The 21,042-nt window shown below is 35.6% G+C and overlaps 1 protein-coding gene across 2 annotated transcripts in view; it reads left to right on the top strand.

Annotated features, from left to right (window-relative positions):
• The window catches only part of TGDS (TDP-glucose 4,6-dehydratase), a 32,827-nt gene extending 14,817 nt beyond the window's left edge, over window positions 1-18,010 (top strand). For both annotated transcript variants that reach the window (XM_043998332.1, XM_043998334.1), the window contains exons 5-12: window positions 2,266-2,408; window positions 4,288-4,386; window positions 7,124-7,183; window positions 8,298-8,341; window positions 9,055-9,220; window positions 9,877-9,935; window positions 12,713-12,810; window positions 16,650-18,010. In XM_043998332.1, the coding sequence (XP_043854267.1) occupies window positions 2,266-2,408; window positions 4,288-4,386; window positions 7,124-7,183; window positions 8,298-8,341; window positions 9,055-9,220; window positions 9,877-9,935; window positions 12,713-12,810; window positions 16,650-16,723 (743 nt within the window). In that variant the 3' untranslated portion in view covers window positions 16,724-18,010. The remainder of the gene's footprint in view (window positions 1-2,265; window positions 2,409-4,287; window positions 4,387-7,123; window positions 7,184-8,297; window positions 8,342-9,054; window positions 9,221-9,876; window positions 9,936-12,712; window positions 12,811-16,649) is intronic.
• Window positions 18,011-21,042: the final 3,032 nt, after the last annotated feature.

The following is a 21,042-nucleotide window of genomic DNA, read 5'->3' as shown; positions in this document are numbered from 1 at the left end:
AATTTCAAATAATACCTTTTTTTTACTTAGCATACAATTACTTTTTTGAAAAATCTGAACATATTTAAATACAAGTTAAAGCACAACACAATCTCAAAGACAACTTTTACAAATGTTCCCCTCTTTTTTTTTTTTTTTTGGAATATGCTTATCAAAAATAATACTTCTAGAATCAATTTACACTTGCCATGGCAAACAATTTGCTAGGGAAATGCTTTAAAGAGTTTGATCAAATAATCAGTTGAGAAAAAATAACAAAAACAAACAACTCAGAATATGGGAGCACAATACTCCTAGAATTAACATTGTATTATGAAATCAAAACCATCTTGCAATGTTTCAAAATTAGAGAGATGAATAAATAGAAAAAAATACACACGGAACAATAAAAGACAATGAAATTCAAACTAGGGAAATCTAAATGAATATGAACTTAATATTAATAAGAGTATTACAAAATATAAACTTGATCACATGACTATAAAAAGCTTTTACAAATATTCTCCTTGTTTTAGAAACTAAGTATAAGACACAATCTCAAAAGCATTAAAATCTCTATGAAAATAAACCTATACCATTAATTTCAAAATGCATATGTAATAGCATAGAAATCCTATGTAACCTCTGAACTGATACTATTACTCTGAGTGAATTCAGAACACTTTTGATTCCGATATCTAAAATCCCCAATACTCATATCAATACCTTGCTGCTTACTTCTACATTTCTGTAAAATATGTACCCTTCCATGGCAAAAGAAGCGGAGTCTTGAACTATGGTGATGATTGTCATTCTTATTCAGCTTAAGTTTTTCTTCTTTAACCCCTTTATATTGTCTGTCAGTCTTTTCACCATACAAATGCTTTATAAGATTACTAATTAAAGACAAAAGCAGGTTAGCAAAATTATGAACAAAACGAGCATATCTGGAATTTAAAGGGTTTTCTAAGGTTGTCTCAGAAGCACAGCCAGGCTGGGGAAGGGCTGAGCCTGAAGCTGCAAATGCAGGTAGAAAAAGTTGAGCATGCGCATCAGATCTCTGGACTTCCCAGGCAGGGGAAGCTATGGGCTTGGCCATAGGAGGAGTAGAGGGTGGGGTCTGGAGAGGAGGGGAGGGACCAGAGCAATTTGAATCAGACTTGATTTTGAACTCAGGCCTGGATTCCTCTTCCCCCACTTTGCCTCCAGGTGCTAGGGGATTAAAAGCTTCTAGAGGGTGGGTCATTGCCTCCAGGCATGCAAAATTAGAGCAACAATTAGTGTTAGAACTGGGAAAAACTGCAGGAATCTCTTCAGGTTTCTCTGAAAAAGCATGGTTGGGAGAGGGAGAGATATTTCCTTGTGTGAGTATGTTGCTGGCTCTTTTAACAAAAATAAAAAGAAAAATAGAAAATCCACAAAAACAAAGCATTAACATGATCTTATCTCCCATTTGTCTGGTTAAACAGACTAAAATCAAAAATAGGGTAAGTAGGGAGTTTAAAAGGTCCATTCGAAAAAATTTAAAGGGAAAACACAGCCAGTGTGCCAGTACTTAGCAGTTTAAAGGGTAGGGGAAATTTCTTACCCAACCCGAAGATCAGAAGTGAGGTTTAGCTTTCCTCTTCGTGGTCAGCCATCTGTTAAGGGTTAAAATTCTAGCTAGTCTGTCTAAAATATCTAATGAGTGGTCGCCAATAAATTATAAGCTTTAGCAAGAGTTAGACTTTTAAGCATTTATTAAGGAGAATAAGAATTTGGTAAAGAGAGAGAAAAAGGCCTAGATTTCTATCTATTAAAGGGAGAGCACATTTCTAGCTCCCTTCTCCACCAGAGTCCAGAGGAAAAGAGCGTGAGAACGAGCGCCAGTCTCTTCCTTCCTCCTCCCACTAGTCCGCGTCACTTCCTGAAGCCTGGTCTTGCCCTCAAAGACCTTTGCTTCATGGGCAGAACTCTTCTACAGTAAGTATCCAGCAGGTGGCGTTATTCCAATCGTTACACAGTATTAGGCATACTATGCCTGTAAAATAGAAATATCCGTTACATATAGATTATTATTTGTAAAACTGTTAAAATGGTGATCAAAGAGGATTTCTCTTAATAGATTTTTGTGACTATTGTTGTTAGGTCTGAATCTACCATTCCACTGTTTATAGTCTCCCATCTGTCTTTCTCCCCCTTTCCTTTTAATCCATGGAAGTTATATAGTAAGACTTGATGTTCTGACTCATTCAGTCTGTTCTGTATTAAGTTCTGAATATCATATGACTTTAATTTTTTTTAAAGATCTTTCATTTGTCCATGCCCTGGAGTTTACCTATGTCAATGTTTATGGTACCCATGTTTTGCTGAATGCTGCTTATGAAGCCAGAGTAGAAAAATTCATTTATGTGAGCACTGATGAAGTATATGGAGGTAGCCTTGATCAGGTGAGTATGGAAAACTTTGTATTTTACCTACTTTAGTAAAACTTTTTAAGGATGGGTTTTTAAAAATAACCACATATCTTAGGCTGTGAGGTTAAAAAGAGTAGTACTAAAAAGCATAGGTTTGATAAAAATTGATATTTATAAAATCCAACTTATTTCTTTATTAATGAATGCCTTTTGGGGCAGTTATCTATTTGTTAGATTGGATGGGAGAGAGGCTGGAAACAGGAAGACCGAATCAGTGGTTGCTTTTATATTTATTGGGTCATAGTTTTAGAGCTGGATGAAAACTAAAAGGTCAGCTATTTAGACATTTTACAAATGAAGAAGTAGATCCAGAGAAGTAAAATCACTCACTCAGAGTCTCACAGGGAATGATATGACCAAGCTAGGAACTTGAACCCAGATCCTCGGGCTTCACGTCCAGTACCCCTTCCACTGTCCCATGCCATCTTTGTTTTAGTGTGTAATGGGCTCTCCAAGAACATGTCATAGATAGAAACCATGGAGGAAGAGGTGGTATAGAAAGAAAGGGGATCTGGGTGGACAAGAACAGCTATCTATAAGATGAAATAAATCTGGATAAATATAAATCAGACTTGAAAAATACTTGAATTTTAATTGATTCTAAGCTTTAAATGAGCCAGCAGTGTGATGTGGATACTAGAAATGCTGTTATGACCTCAGGCTACATCATTAGGAACATAGGGCACTTAGATCAAGAAGAATATTAAGTCCATTGTACTCTTCATTGGTCATACCACAAGTAGAATATTGCATCCAGTTATGGGCACATTTTAAGATAGTCATTTACAAGCTGGAATGTATCTGGAGGAGAAGAATGAGGGTATTGAGGGCCCTTAGACTTGAAACCATGTCAATTGAAGTAACTGGGAACGTTTAGACAGAAAAAGGGAAGAGTTTGGAGACATGTGGCAAGCATCTTCACATATTAGACAGGTTGTGATAGATTATATTTCTCTCTGGCTTCAGAGGGCAAAGTTAGAACTAATGAATTGAAGTTACACGAAAGTAGATTTTTGGCTCTTTATAGAAAACTTTCAAATACATGTTTTTACTGATGAAACGAGCTACTTCCTTAAGTAAGTAAGTAGTAAGCTCCTAGTGGTTAAGCAGCAAGTAGAGATCCAGTTACTGGGAATGTTGTATTAGGGATTTATTCATCAGGTCTAGAAAATAGATCCAGTTAAGTACTTCTCACTCTGAGATTTTATGTGCCGGTGGTCCTTATGCAGTATATTAAATGATTCTTCCTCAAATGGTGGCCAACAATCTAAAAGTCTTTCTAATAAAACATGGACATGATTTTTAACATCTGGCTGAATTATCAGGTTTTATAGGCAAATAATTGTCCCTAATTTCTATGCAAAATGTGATGATCAGAGCCTGGAGACCATGATGTTCATATCACTGTTGACTCATCATGCTGTACCTCTATTGTGTTTTTTATAAGAATTTTGTTTTTAAATGTTGCAATTTTAAACATTTGTTATAGTTAGAGAGGCAGCTTGCCATAATTGTTAGAAAAGCTGATCTTGAAGTTAGGAAAACTGGGGTTCAAATTCTGCCCCTAATATAGATTTTGTGGCTCTAGACAAGTCACCTACCTTCTCAGTACCTTAGAGCAACTCTTTAAGGCCCTAAGTTGCAGAGAAAGGGCTAATCTACATCAGAAATCCAGTGAAATCACAGCTTAGTACCTGTCTGTACTATAATTTATTGTTGAACAAAAGCTAAAAGTATCAGTCCAGTTAAGATAAGTTTACCTATTTCTTCAATGTGATGAACATATCAAGTTTCTGCTTCACAGTTCTATTGGATAGACATAAGAGCTCCTTGATATTCTTTTTAAAATTAGGAATTTGATGAATCTTCACCAAAGCAACCTACAAATCCTTATGCATCATCCAAAGCAGCTGCAGAATGTTTTGTACAGTCCTACTGGGAACAGTATAAGGTAAGTGTTCTTTTCAGAGATTTATGAAATAATCTGCAATAGCAACCATTAATTTTTCACTTGTAGAATTTACACAGGGCAAAGTTACATGTTAAGTTGTGGAAAACAAGAAATAGTTCTCTTATTTGCTGTTTTATATAGACAAAATAGGGACCAAATGCTTTTTTTACGTGTCAAGATTTAAATCACTAACTGTCCACTTTGTTAATACAGTAGAAAAAGAATTTGATAGCTTAAGGGAAGAATGTTACAAGTATGTTGGAATACTAATGATACTGAGAAAGTGAAAGTTCTTTGAAAAAACAGATATGTAGACATGTCAGTGCTTTCAAAAAGTACATTAATTTTATCCTGGTTTAGGAGTTATTGACTACTAAACCTGATATGGCATTTTAAAAGATTAAAATAAAAGAACAGTACTCCTCTGATTGACCATTGACCTCTCATATTAAATACCATATGGAAAATAGGAAACAAAAAAATGGCATAAAAATAATATGACCATTCATGAAGTAGGTAGGATATTTTGCCTTTCAGATTTTTAATACCTACAAGGAAAGGAGCTAGAACTAATAAGTCCTCAAAGGTGAGGGGGAAAAAAAGGATGCCTTGTTCTTTCTTTCCCTATTGGGATTCCCCAGATTGAGGAAATCAGGAGAAAGGCAGGAGATGGTGTTACTTACTTCATGCCTGTGCTTTTCGTTCCCTATGGGTTGCTTACACTTGCTTTGTGACTCTTGTTGTAAAATTTGTTTCCATCCAGTTCGTGGTACCATAATAATTTCTAAAAGGAAATGATACTGCTGTAGGGACATAGGTTTAGATTATCTACTCTAACCACCCAAGTTTGTTCTCTTGCATTTTGAGTTTTTTACATCGAGGGAGAGGGGAATTAGGCATAAAGTCCCATTTCCCTCCCCATAACATAAGTAATCACAGGTAACCAGGACAGCTTTGAAAATTACATATTGAGTATGCAGAAAAAGAAAAGCAAGCTCTAGATTATAGGAATTTGTTATATACAGTCCTTTCCTATAATTTATGTGGAAATGCTAATTTTTAATGTTTATTAAGTTCAGAATAAGAATGAAATGAAAACCAAAAAAAGTTTTAAAAATGAAAAGAAAAAATAACCAGAAGATTAGATTACATATTAACTACCCTCATATAAGAGAAGTGAATGAAAGTAAAGAGATAAAGAATCCTGATTGAAACTAATTAATTGTAGTTTACTATGTGGTATAATTGAAATTAATTGTAGTTTACTATGTGGTATAATTGTTTTCATTCCTTTAAATGTCTTTAATAAAAACATCTAAAAGAAAAAAAAATGGGAAAATGAGGCCCTTTGTACTTTACTTATTGTCCAGTGGATGAAGAGTAGGGAAAAAAAGTGCTTTTACATATATTATCTCATGTAATTCTTTTAACAACCCTCTGAGGTAGGGACTGGGGGTATTATTACAGATGAGGACATGGGACTCAGAGAATTTAAATGATTTACCTAAGATCACACAGAACCAGAATCTAAGTAAGGATTCTAACTTGGGTCTTCCTGATTCTGTCTTTAATACTCCACCTAGTTTGTTACTTAACTGCCTTTTGCTGTAAAAACAGCATTGTAACAGTACACCGAGAAAAGGTCAAAAGGGGTACATGATTTAGACCCAAAGGGTGACATCATAAGCAAATGAGAAGAGCAAGGAATAGTATACCTGTCAGATCTATGGAGAAGGGAAGAATTCATGACCAAACAAGAGATAGAGATCAACATTACGAAATATAAAATAGATGACTTTTTGATTAGAGAAATGCAACAATGTATATAATGACCACAATTTGGTTATCATGTTGTTTAGAGTTCTGAAGTCTTTCAGTGTTGTTTACCTCTACAAATTGTGGTCATTATATACATTGTTTTCCTGGTTTTTCTTACTTAACTCTATAGGTTCATACAAGTTATCACAAAATTTTCAGGATTCTTCATTCAGTCACTTCTTAAGACACAGTAATAGTCTATTACATTTATATACCACTATTGTTGATCTTTTCCCCAGTTGATGGGCACCTACCTTTTCCCCCCAGTTCTTTGTAATTTACCATTGGTACTTTTCTTCTCTGTCCTCTGGCCTTTATTATCTGGACTATAAGAAGTACTTTTTATATGTTTGGAGAAGAATTGTCTTCAGATATTTTAGAATAAATAAGTCTATTTCTCCTTTTTTCCTAGAAAGGGAGATTTGTGTAGCATATATAAGTATCTAACTTGGAGTCAAATGGCTCATTCTTAGCACAATTCCAGAGGTACAGTTTGTGGTAGAACACTTATGTCAGACTCAAGTAGAAATAAGTCCATGTGTCTGCATAGTGATTTAGAAAACCAGAAATTAACATGATATCTCTTGTATTTTTATTTCTTTTGTTAAACATTGCCCAGTGACATTTTAATCTGGTTGGAGGGCTAGCTCTGTAGTAGAAGAGCACTGCTTTTTGGAGTCAAGAGCTAGATTCAAATCTGAATTCTGCTATTTCCTTCCCTGGGTGACCTCCAGCAAGTCACTTAATTTCACTCAGCCCTCAGTTTACTTTTTGCCAGCTTATGTATTAAATATCTTGTAATATGCAGAGAGATTAAGGTAAAATCAGATACCTTTAAAAATCATATCTAGCTTTATGTTTTTTAAAAGCCTTAAGTTTATAGTACCACTTTAATAAATGCATCTTTTATACTTTGAAGTTTCCAGTTGTTATCACAAGGAGCAGTAATGTTTACGGACCACATCAGTATCCAGAAAAGGTAAGTTTTCGTTCCAGTTGACATATTTCCAGCAATGGTTTTGCTTTTCAGTGTGAAAAATAAATTGTTTATAACTTTATTCAGGCCATGTCCAGACCTCTATCCAGATATCATTAGCATACAACTTTGCCTTCTTACCAACATTAGCATCCTGATATCAGTCAGGATATGGAAAAAGTTTAAAGCCTAAATTTAAGTAAGTTTGGATAATGATGTCTGAGGTTTACACACAGATTAATTGTATTGCATTGCCATAGTGAGAGGATACATTTTTTCTTGTTCAAAGATTCTAAAGTAGGATCTGAGCTGCCTAACCCTGAAGGTTCCTCATTTTTCACATGGTTGTGTTGGCCATATTGCAAATCAGGTCATGCCACGTTAGAGAGAGATTAAAGTCTAACTTTAGTATATTTTGTCTGATATAAAATTTAAGATGGTGTTGCAGTCGTTAAAGAGTAGCAGTTTCAGGGAGGCTAGGTGGCACAGTGGATAGAGCACCAGCCATGGAGTCAGGAGGACCTGAGTTCAAATACGGCCTCAGACACTTAACACTTAATAGCTGTGTGACCCTGGGCAAGTCACTTAACCCCAGTTGCCTCACCCAAAAAAAAAAAAAAAAGATTAGCAGTTTCTTCTTTTGCCCTATATGTTATCTTTCTTTGACCTATTATAAAATTGAAAATAAATTTTTTTATATAAGAAACCATATTTATGGGTAACATCCTGTGAAATATTTATCTTTGAATTTTTCAGAAACATTTTTTTTGTTTTCCTCTTTTGTCCAACAAAAAAATTGGGCATGTTGAGAGGATATGATGTAGTAGATCTATTATCTAGGACAGACTATCATATGCTATAAAGTAGTCTCAAGTATTCTGAGAGTTCTAAGAAACTTGAGTGTAGTGTCTTTTCACGGACTTCCCAAAAAACAAAAACAATCAGTAGAGAAAACTCAACAAATACATACCTTTAATGATGAAGCAGCTTTTTCATAATGGTATTAATCTTGTGCAAGGGTATCATAACAACAACTAATCTAATGAGAAAATAAAGTAAATATGAATGTGACTTATTTACTTCTCAAATCAGAAATAATGGTAAATATTTTCTTTAGGTTATTCCAAAATTCATATCTTTATTGCAACACAACAGAAAATGGTATGTAATTTCTTTTCCCCCTCCCCCCCACATTCCCTCCCGTGTTCTTGGTACATGCTAGTGTGTAATGACTGTTACTAATTATTGATAATAGTTGCTACTAATTACCATTGTCCTTTGTTGTTTTGGAATTCATGTATCAACTATAATTTATTTACTTAAATTTAGTTCTCAAATGTATTTCAATCAATAATATCAGAATTTGACTATCACTTTACATGTAACTTAACTTTATGTTCAAACTCTAGATAGAACTGGATGAATTTGCAGGACACATTTCTAATATGAAAAATGATAAAAGAGTTGCTTTCAAGGGACACATTTTCTCTAAGGAGCATCCTGAAATTCTTATATTATGTCAGAAAACCTGAGATAACCATTCAGGACTGATAAGTTCACATTGGGAACATAACACTATGGTCTCAGGTCCCTGGCTTCTTTCTTAATATAGGCAATATAAGAAAATGTTTAGTGCCGCTATAAATCAGTATCCAGGCACTTTTCTGCTACTTTTATAGTAAAAATATTCATTTGGTTATGGTATATGACTAAATTTTTTTTACATAATAAACATTTTTATTTAAAGTTTTAAGTTCCAAATTCTATCCCTCTCTCCCTCCCTGAGGCAGTAGGCAATCAGATATAGGTTATACATGTGCAATTATGTAAAACATGACCATATTGGTACATGACTGATTTTTTAATCTTTTTAGTTGCATTCATGGTTCAGGACTCCAAAAAAGAAATTTCCTTTATGCTGCTGATGTGGTAGAAGCCTTTCTCACTGTTCTAAAGAAAGGGAAACCAGGTGAAATTTATAACATAGGAACCAATTTCGAGATGTCAATTGCACAACTTGCCAAAGAATTAATACAATTGGTAAGTATACATTATAAAAAGACAGAATTTTTACAGTTGTGTTCTTTGTGGAATTAGTTATATAAATTGAGCACTTGAATAAACTATCTGAACATGTATTTATAGAAGATGTAATAATTAAAGGTATTAAAATCATACCTTTATATTACAGATGCTTATTTGTCAGTGTTGGTATTAAAGATAATAGGGAGAAATTGTGTAAAAAACAAAAGTAGATCAAGTCCCTTTCCCCCTTACATTAAAAAAAAAAGACAATCTTTTGTATTTGAATGAAAGACTAGTTAAAAAGCAAGGTGTAGGGGGCAGCTAGATGGCGCAGTGGTTAAGCACCGGCCCTGGATTCAGGAGTACCTGAGTTCAAGTCCGGCCTCAGACACTTGACACTTACTAGCTGTGTGACCGTGGGCAAGTCACTTTACCCCCATTGCCTGCAAAAAAAAAAAAAATTATAAAAAAGCAAGGTGTTTGTCTCATTTTGCTATATCTGACCCTTTTCGGGGTACATAATGATTGATCCAGATGTTCTTTATTGTGGATGTAGCTCCTTTTTTGTCTATCTTTTGGAAATGTGTTCTTGTTCAAATCAATTTCAAATTAATCATATATTAAGTTCTTTTGTGTTATATTTTGACTTAAATCATTTTCCTCTTTGACAGATCAAAGAGACCAGTTCAGAGTCTGAAATGGAAAATTGGGTTGATTATGTTGATGATAGGTAAGAAAAGGGTTAAAGTCTTCAGTATTTGTTAAGTCCTAAAACTTTAGGACTTGTGTTATCTAGTTCCTTTTTAAGTAGTACAACATTGAACTCATCCCAGATAAATGACATTTTGTCTGATTCATAAAGGTTGACTTTTCCCAAAAGGCCATCCTTGTGTTTTAACTCTTATTCTAAAGAATATTTTACATGTGATAATAATTAATGTTAGAGCTTGTGAGATTTAAGCCCATTTCTTATTATTCTGTCTTCAGTCTACATCTACACATAAATAGCTCATCATGAGCCTCTGTCTACATGAGTCTTATGTTTATATAAAATAAAAGTGTTATTTGTAGATAAGGGAATAGGACCTGAGCTCAAGTCTGAGAGAGAGTTTGATGTAATGGAAAGAATACTCACTGGATGCTAGAGTCAGATGACCAGGGTTCAGGTCCTGGCCCTGCCATTTATGTGTATGATTTCAGGTAAGAAACTAATCAGTCTCTTCATCCCTTAGTTCCCTGCTCTTTATAAACGGAGTTGAACTCCATATCTCTAAGATCCTTTCCAACACTGAAACATAGTACCTATACAAGGTGCTGTTGAGATCTAGATTATAGATCTGGGCCTATCCCTTGAGAGATTTATGCTCAAGGGATCTTTGGAGATGCAAGATTTTTAGGTCTAGGTACCTCAGGGAGTCTGATTAGAATTTTGCCAAGTTTCTCAGAAGTGTTTGTATTTTCTCCTTCCCCATTACTTACATTTACTAGCTGTGCGATCTTGGGTGAGTCACTTAATCTCTGTTTGCCTCAGTTTCCCCAAGTGTGAAATGGGGATAATGATAGTACCTACTCTACAGAGATTGTTTTGAGGATCAAATGAGATAATATTTTTAAAAAGAAGTGCTTGATACAGTGCCTGGCACATAGTAGGCACTATAAATGCTTCTTTTCCTCTTTTCCCTCCCCTTCATCAGCTAATTGATTTCCTAAGACCTTCCATGTGAGGACCTGGAGTCCCATAGGCTCCTTGGGTCCAAGGGTTATGAATTGAAGGTCACTGAATTTTGCTACAGCATGACCATTCTCATATTCTGCTAGGAGTTATTCTTGTCCTTGTTTACTGTTTGGTAAAAAGCTTCAGGATACATATGACTGCATGGAAAATGCCAAACAGTTCATTGGCAAAGGAAAGATTTATTTTTTTCACCACTGACTTGGAGATGCAAGTATAAGACATTAGTTTTGTAGATAGCCAAAGAGTTGGAGTGGTGTGATACAATTGAAGTTAGTGTCATTTATGTTTATGTTGCAACTGAAATTATGAAAGAATAAGGATATATGATTACAGAAATGGTTAGAAAATGTATAGAATAGGAAATGGTTACTCTAAAGATCCAGTCTGATCTCATCAGTAGTGAGGCATGCTAGCAGGGTTAACTAAAATGATAGAGCTGGAGAGCTAGGGGATGCTGTAGAAAAAGTTTACTTAGATTATAGCTAAGTATTTGACAAAATATCTCATGCCTTTGTGAAGGAGAGGAAGAGATGTGAATAGACAGTAATTTAATTAAGCAGGTTTGATTGGCAGAATTTAGAATAATTGTTAATGTTTCAATGCCAGCTTTGCAGGAGGTTTCTGGTGCAATACCTCAGGGATCTTTGCTTAGCCCTAAACTATTTAACATTTTTAGTGATTACTTGGATAAAGGAATAGGTGCCATGCTAGTCAGATTTGCAGATGGAATAAAGCTGAGGGGGATAACCAATATACTGGGTGATAAAGTCAGGTTCCCAAAAAGCTCTTGTTAAGCTAGAACATTTGACCAGATCTTAGATGAAATTTGATAGGGATAAATATAGAATCTTAGACATATCCAAAATATCAATTTCACAGGTATAGGGTGGAGGAGGCAGTTAGTAGTTTGCTTGAAAAATATCAGTCGTTTTCTAGTGAACTGCAAGCTCAGTATATAAGCCAACATTGAGAGAGGCATAACTTCCAGGAATAAGGAATTTGTACTCTTCCCTGACCATTCCACATCTAGAATATTGTGTTTAGTTCTGGGCATCATAGCTTTAGGACAGAATAAGCTTAGAAGGTGTGTAGAGGAGGATATCCAGTATGACAGAGGGCCTTGAGTCCACATCAAATGAAGAAAGGTTGAAGGAACTGTAGTTAAATATTTAACCTGCTTATCTCTTTAGGGCAAGGGTTCCTAACTTTTTTTGTGTCATAAACATAAGTCTATGACAATCTGGTGAAGCTTATGGACTCCTTTTCAGAAGGTTTTTTAAATATATAAAATACATAGTTACAGTGGATCCCCTGAAATCTATCAACTGACCCATGGGGCGTCTATGGATCCCATGTTAAGAACGTCTGCTCTTTTACTTAGGTCCTTGGACAATAAAATGCAGTCTTTTATGTGTAAATAAATGAGTGTACATAGGTAAAATTTAGACCAAAATTTACCAAGAATGGGGGCAGCTAGGTGGTGCAGTGGATAGAGTACTGGCCCTGGAATCAGGAGGACCTGAGTTCAAATGCGGCCTCAGACACTTAACATTTACTAGCTGTGTGACCCTGGGCAAGTCACTTAACCCCAATTGCCTCACACAAAAGAAAAGAAAGAAAGAAAAAGACTAAGAATATTAATTAATGATACTTCAGATTCTGAGTTTGTGGTAGTGTTGTCATGGGCATTCTACATCATTATTTAAAATTATAATTGATAACTACATATGAGATTTAAATGCCATTTCATTTGCTTTGGGGTTTTTTTTTAGACCTTCCAATGACATGAGATATCCTATGAAAACAGAAAAAATGCATGGTTTAGGATGGAGACCTAAAGTTCCTTGGAAAGAAGGAATAAAGAAAACAAGTATGTTTTTTTTTGTTTGTTGTTGTTTTACTGTAGTTTGTTAAAAGCTACTGATTATATTTTTTAAATTTATTTTTAACATTAATTTAAAAAATTAATTCCAAGTTCTCTCCCTCCCACTCCTCCCCACCCCTTTTTTTTAGTTTTCAACATTTGTTTTTATAAGATTTCTAGTTTCAAATTTTTCTCTCTCCCTCCCCCCTCCCCAAGACAGCACATATATTGTACATATTTAGGTTATATATGTACAATCACATTAAACATAGTTCTGCATTAGTCTTGCTGTGAAAGAAGAATCAGAGCAAAAAGGAAAAACCTCAAAAAAGAAAAATAACACACCAAAAACAAAAGAAATAGTATGGTTCAATCTGCATCCATATTCCACAGTACTTGTTTTTTTCCTGGATTTGGAGAGCCTTTTCCATCATGAGTCCTTTGGATCTTTCTTGTACCATTGTATTGGTGAGAAGGATCAAGTCTATCACAGTAAATCAACACACAGTGTTGATGATACTGTGTATAATGTTCTTCTGATTCTGCTCATCTTACTCATCATCAGTTCATGCAAGTCCTTCCAGGTTTCTCTGAACTCCTCCTGCTCATTGTTTCTTACAGCACAATAGAATTCCATTACATTCATATATCACAACTTGTTCAGCCATTGCCCAATTTATGGGCAGCCCCTCAATTTCCAATTCCTTGCTACCACAAAAAGAGCAACTATAAATATTTTTGTACATGTGGGTCCTTTTCCCTTTTTTATGATCTCTTTTGGAAAAAGACCCCAAAGTGGTATTGCTGGGTCCAAGGGTATGCACAGCTTTATAGTCCTTTGGGCATACTCCAGAATGGTTGGATCATTTCACAACTCCACCAGCAATGCATTAATCTTCCAATTTTTCCACAGCTTCTCCAACATTTATTATTTTCCTTTGAAAACAAGTATGTTTTAAAATACTTTTTTTCTCCCTGGGGTTAGGGTTAGGAATTTGAAGGAAAGAGAAATATGTGATGTATTAGGAATGTTGTAAAATCAGATTTGAATAATAATATCTTTGAATTTCAGATGCTATACATCCCTGCACAGACAGGAATCCTATATCATTTGCTGACAAGTTGTTTCCTAAATTCACTTAAAGACATCTACTAATGGGGAACATGCTATACCTTTGTTCATTCTCCACCCACCCCCCCTTTGGACTCTAAATTTATCCTTATTAAATTTCATCTTTTTTTCTTTGGTAGATTATACCTTTGATAATTCATTCTAGAATTTTACCTCAGAAATGAGGTCAGGGTACTTTGCCTATAGTTGAAAGCATCCAATGGGGGGGGGGGTGAAAATGTGGGTATTCTTACCCAGCTCTGCAGCACCTTTCCCATTCACCAGGATTCCTTCAAGATGACCAACAGAAATTTACATCTACAGGTTTTCGGTCCCCTAGGATATCATTTACCTGGGCTATTTGATATAACCATTTCATCGCTTATTTTGAGTCTTAAGTCATACTTAATCTCATTCTCCTTGGCAGATAAAATAGAAAGCAGAATAGGAGTGAAGTAGTTGTCCTTTCTCTCTGTGGTCTTTGTCTTCCTAACCAGACCAAACAGGGATACTGTACCTTTCTTGATCTAAACAAGATGAAGTTGGTACATCTACATATACTAAGACCTTTTGCAGAAATATTTTGGTTTGTGTGTTTATTCTGGCCTGAGGAACAGTATGACCCTAATGAAAAAGTGCAAGATGTGGAGGCAGCAGGGTAGCAGTTCATATTTCCACTTTACCATTAAGTAGCTGTGTGATTATGGGCAAGTCTCTAACTTTTCTGATCCTCACTTTGCTCTAACAAAATGGGAGTAATAATACCTGTAGATTTACCTCCTAGGGGTGTTCTTTTTTTTTTTTTTTTTTAGTGAGGCAATTGGGGTTAAGTGACTTGCCCAGGGTCACACAGCTAGTAAGTGTTAAGTGTCTGAGGCCGGATTTGAACTCAGGTACTCCTGACTCCAGGGCCAGTGCTCTATCCACTGTGCCACCTAGCCGCCCCTCTAGGGGTGTTCTTAAGGATTAAAGGGGGTAATGTACAGTGCTTTGCAATTCTTAATCTTCTATATCGCTCTGTGTGTGTGTGTGTGTACTCACCATTATAATTATTAGATGCACCCAAATATATAGAGAAATTGGTTCAGGGCTTACCAGTAGATTTAGTTAAAACATATTTTTAAAATGTTATCAAGTTACTGAGAAAATAAGAAATTAACTTTTGAAGATTTGGTTTTTAAAAAAAAATGCCAGCAAGATTATTTTGAACTATTTTTTTAACTCATTAAAAGTTCTTGTAAAGGTTAATTTATTCATAAGCCCTGAATTAGGCTATTTTCTGTACTTGAACAATTTTTTGCCCAATTTTTGGATGGATAGGTTGAGACACATGTGCATGCACACATATATGATATACAATTATATATGGCATGACATATACACATACACACATACATATGTATACACACATTTTATTTATTTTTTTATATATGCATATGTAGATATCTAGATATAGATATATAAACACATCAACTACTAGACATTTTAAAAAAGATACTTAGCAATTTATTTTTCCCCAGTTTTTCTTTGATATTGTGACGAGTAAAACTATATGTGGTCACCTTATTTCTGTCCCAAATTTGGGGAAAATTAACTGGGGTTTCTAATATATTTGTTACTTAAAAATTAGAAGATTTAGCACCAGTTTTGGGGCATTAAGCATTTATTAAAGCATACCAAGTATTAGTAAAAAGAGAACACCTGGGTCAGAAAGTTAAGTAAAGGCCTATCTAGCCTAGAGCTCCAGCATGGCCTGCTTCTTCCTCCAAGTCTTCCACCATAAGTCTGTTTTAAGAGCCAAAATGAGAATGGAAGCTTTCTCTGTGTCTGGAGAAGAGGCAGTCCTTACATACTGCTTCAAGCTAATTGGCTAGCATCACCCAAATGCATTGGTTCACTGGACTTGAAGGTGGTGCCCTGTTGAGGTCAGAGTTCACACCCTCTTGAGGGCCAGGCAGGTGTGGTTTTAATTGAATTAACTTTAAGTGAGTTAATCAGCAGAGTCAGGCAATCCAATAAATCCCCATAGCTGGGGCCTTTGGGCGTTCCAAAACCCATTATTTTCTCACAATATAAAGGACCTCACTATATAAAGGACAGTGCTGTAAGAAATGATGAGCAGGAGGAGTTCAGAAAAACCTGGAGGGACTTGCATAGGCTGATGATGAATGAGATGAGCAGAACCAGGAGAACATTGCACAGTATCATCAACATTGTGTGTTGATCAACTGTGATAGACTAGATTCTTCTCACCAATCCAGTGGTACAAGAAAGGTCCAAAGGACTCATGATGGAAAAGGCTCTCCAAATCCAGAAAAAAAAAGGGGGGGGGGAATCTGTGGAATGTGGACGCTGATTGGACCATACTATTTCTTTTGGTTTTGGTGCAGTTTTTTCTTTTTTGAGGTTTTTCCTTTTTGCTCTGATTCTTCTTGTATAACATGACTAATACAGAAATATGTTTAATGTTATTATATATATATATCCTATATCAGATTACCTGCTGTCTAGGGGAGGGGGGGAGGGAGGGAGAAAAATTTGAAATTGGAAATCTTATTTAAACAAATGTTGAAAACCTAAATAAATAAATAAATAAACAAACCAAAAAAATATAAAGGACAATTTTTTAAAGTGTTAAAAATTATGGCAGTTAAAGCATAGTAACTTCCAATATTATGTTCTTAAAATAAATGTACAATAAAAGTTAAAATTCTTTCTTTCTTTTTCATATCAGTTGAATGGTACAAAGAGAATTTTCACAACTGGAAGAATGCTGAAAAAGCTTTGGAGCCCTTTCCTGTGGGATAAAATATTTTTACAGTAAGAAATCTTTATGGGACAAAAAAAGAAGATTGTTCTACCTCATAGATACTTAATATGAAATCAAGTTACCAAACAGAATCTAATTTCCTTTTGGAAGCAGATTCAGGTGTTTTTGCACAAAATCTCAAGGGCAAAATTATGTTATAAATAATAGGTATTCTCAGTTCATGGAAGAGTCACATTATGAGCTGACTTGACGGAATTTTGTTCTACTGTCAACTATATTCTCAAAGGATGATGCTACTTTTCTGCACAATAGGAAAAACAATGGGAAATAAGATGAAGTGTGGAGAAGCACAATTTATAGGTGGAGCTACAAGGAGAGAATCCATCCCTTGGTTTGAAAGTCCCATCAACTAGAGGCCTGCTTCACAAGTGCTCCACTGGCCCAGAAATGAATCATGGCAGTAAGGAAGACATTACTTGCAGGGCTGGTCCTCTGCTCTTACACAGTGAATATACTACAGATTACTTACCCTTCCTAGGGGTTGGTATAAATTTGAATTTTAAGGTAACACAGATATTCTAATTAAAGCTTGAAATTCCATTATATAATTTGCCATAAAATGAGAAGTACTTGTCTGTATAAAGCAATAAAGTTGGAACAAGATAAAAACATTTCAAGCACTTTTAAATTTTGGTATTTGATTTTTAATAATTTATTAACTTCAATAAAGTTAACTGTTCAATTTTAAAACTTGTAAGAATATATTTTTAAAAAATAGGAGCATAAGATTTGTATAAGTTTGTATAAGTTTCTAAAGTTTAGCTGCAAAAAAATCTTGAGTTAAAGAGGAAGTGTATTGCAAGTCTAGGTTTCATTTTGTATTTATGAAATTATATCATATTAATGTTTTAATGATTCATTTGTGCCTTTTATTCTATTTAAAATATAATGAATACTTCATGTGTATGTATATATAATGCTTTATATATATTCATGACCAAAAATGCATAGCTTGGCCAACTTATGTTAAATCATGCTGGAAACTTAAAACATTCATTCAACAAATATTTTTGGAGAATACTTTATACAAATCATTGAACTTAAATATTTTTTTAAAGTCTTCTTTGTTAAGAAATCAAAAATTTTTGTTTTTCATTTTTAGAATTTTATACCCTTAACTTTAGGTCTTTTGCTGTCAAGATTAACATTAATTCTCCTAATTAGCAAAATTAGCTTATTATGTGGGGAAACATTATTTAGAATTTTAACATTTATAAAGTTTATGTCCACATAAGCCATTTCCTATTAAAGCATTTTTAACATTTCTCCTGTCTCACTGAATTTTTTTAAACACCATTTAGCATTTATTGATTACTTAAAGGTAAATGACACTATTCTAACTATTGTGAGAATTTGAAGTATGATAAGGGAAAAGGCATGTGAAATCTGAGATGAAATGTCTGTGTCTACATGTGATGTAAATCTAGCATAACTTACTTCAATATTGAGTGCAAAAATCTCATCAAGCCATTCCTGGAATGTAATGAGTTCATCTGTAAAGATTGTGGGCAAAGGTATGTGAGCTTCCTAAAATTATTTATGGCTATCTTAAAGGCATTTTTCTAGGGATTTGATTGGAAAAGTGAGATCAGTGATTGGTAACTCTCACATATTTGCTTTATATAAATGCTTGCCTTTTGTTTACTACTGTCCCAAAGGTCACAGGAGCACCCTTAGAGGCTATTTAAACTGATTGGTTTATAAATGAAATGGGACAATATAATGTTGCTTGAAAATGTTGCCTCCCAGAGCATCTTTGCATGAGGACAGTTCAGATATTGAGGAAACAAGGGTGTTCATCTTTGACACCAGCTTTGCCAGGACAATGGCTTGGATAGGGAATGAGCAAGAAAATGCAGAAGAACTTGCAAGGGTTGCTACCATATTTATGCATTATATGATAATCAGGACAGAAATATTCAACCTACAACGTGAACCTCAGATCTCAACTACCTGCCTCCCCTATCTTTGTCCCAACACCTCGTACTAGTCCTGGATCCTTGTCACCTGTGTCTGGTCTCCCATAGGCTTTGCTCCAGTGCTGCAGAAACCATCCAGTGGATTGGAATCAAACTTGCCCCTCCCTCAAATGCTTTTGGCACCTTATATTCTCTCTTTCAACCTCCTCATTTAACTCTTCTAGGCCATAACTTCACCTGAGGCAGGACATCGCCACCTGTCATGAGGTTGAATGTCCATAGGAGACTGAACAGTCTAATCAGGGCAGCTGGGTGGTGCAGTGCATAGAATGCTGAGCTTGGAATTGAAGACCTGAGTTCAAATCCAGCCTCAGATATTTACTAGCTGTGTAATTTTGGGCAAATCACTTAAACTCTTTGTCTCTGGAGCAGCTAGGTGGTGCAGTGGATAGAGCACCGGCCCTGGATTCAGGAGGACCTGAGTTCATATCCAACCTCAGATACTAGCTGTGTGACCCTGGGCAAGCCACTTAACCCTCATTGCCCCACCAAAAAAACCAAAACAAAACAAGCTGCCTCAGTTTCCTCATCTGTAAAACGGTCCTAATAATAGTACCTGCCTTGCAGGGTTAATGTGAGGATCAAATGGTATAATTATAAAGTGCTTAGCACAGTGTCTGACACATGGTAGGTGCTACATTAATGGTAGCTATTATTAATCACCCACCTCCCTAAATGGACCTCCATCCACTTAGCCTGGGTTCATTCCTCAATAGTTAGCATACTCCCACCATCTCATATTCCACCCCACCCCAACCCACCCCTCTCCATCATCATTTTGAATACCAGGCTGCCGACATGCAAATCCTACTCCCCATCCCCAGCTGCCTGCCTCCTTACTTCCATACTCCTCAATCCCACCCTCTCCCTACTCACCAGTGTCCCATTTTAGATCTATATACTCCTCCCACTGTGCTCTTTGGAGTTAAACCTTTCATCTTAATCCTCTCCCTTTTTTACTCCTTCAGTCTTCTGACACTCACTGAGATGATCTGGCTCCCTCCTGATATTTCCCTCCTGCATCCATGGCCACCCTTTCTGATACTGAAGTATTACAAATACAAATAGAAAAGTATTAGCCTTTTGGTTGTACCTCACTGGTCATGGTGGGGGAGTTGGAATATTCCTTGTTCTATAGATAATAAAACACGGATTGAGTAATAAATTTAGATAGATCCTCAAAGGAAGAGGTGTTGCTGAGAGATGGTAATGGGGTAATCTAGAAGTGGTAGCGGGAAACAAGCTGTCCCTTTTCTCTCTCTGCACATCACCTTCCATCTCCAGTAGAGTGTCCACACTGTCCATTCCATTCTCTTGCTAATCTTTACTTTCTTCATTATCTATCAGCTCCTTCCCTATCACCCACAAACATGCCCATGTTTTCCCCATCCTTAAAAAAACAAAAAAACAAAAAACAAAACCAAAACCACTCATTTGATCCCACCAGCCCTGACATTTATTCTCCCTTCCTGGCTAAAGTCCTTGAGAAAGTCATCTGTGCCATCTCTCTTTTGATTCTAAATGTGCCTCTTATTCTCATTGATTTTAAATCCTCTGCAATCTGGCTTCCAATCTATGACTCAACTCAAACTGCTGTTTTTGAAGTTACCAGTGATCTCAATTGCCAGATCTAATGACCTTTTCTGAATCTTGATCCTTTTTGACCTCTCGTAGCCTTTGACATTATTGATCACTTCCTGGATACTCTCATGGATAATTTCCATGATACTGTTTCTCCTTCCTGACCACTCCTTAGTGTTCTTTGCTAGATCTTCAGCCAAGTTTTGCCCACTAACTGTAGTGTTCCTTGAGGCTCTGGCCTGGGTCCTCTCCTCTTTTCTACCTATATTCTCTTGGTGATCTCATCAATTTCCCTGGATTCAATTATCAGGCCTATACTGATTCTTAGATCTGTTTATCCAGCCCCAAACTCTCCTGAACTCCATTCTCAAATCATGAACTGACTCTTGGACATGTAGAACGAATCCCATGTCTCATAAACTTGGCAAACTCAACACATCCAAAACTTGTGCTTGTGATCACCCCCCCCCCCCGCCCCAAGCCCTGTCCCATGTTTTAATAATAATTATAGTTTTTATCTCCCAAAGTTGTGAAGATGAAATGAGGTAAGATTTGTAAGTTTTTCAAACCTTGAAGTGCTATATAAATGCTACCTATTATTATTAGCGATTTTTCCCTATGAAAATCAATACTTCAACATAGTTTTTTTAATTCTAACAAGAATCCATGCAATAAATAAAGATATTGGTATTAAGCATGTAGTGTTATTGTAAGATGTTAAGACTTGGTTGCACATC

This window comes from Dromiciops gliroides, chromosome 3 (assembly GCF_019393635.1).
Source record: "Dromiciops gliroides isolate mDroGli1 chromosome 3, mDroGli1.pri, whole genome shotgun sequence".
In the NCBI taxonomy this organism is placed as follows: domain Eukaryota; kingdom Metazoa; phylum Chordata; class Mammalia; order Microbiotheria; family Microbiotheriidae; genus Dromiciops; species Dromiciops gliroides.
The sequence above is the reverse complement of the archived record's forward strand: the minus strand, read 5'-3'. Positions and strand labels throughout refer to the sequence as shown.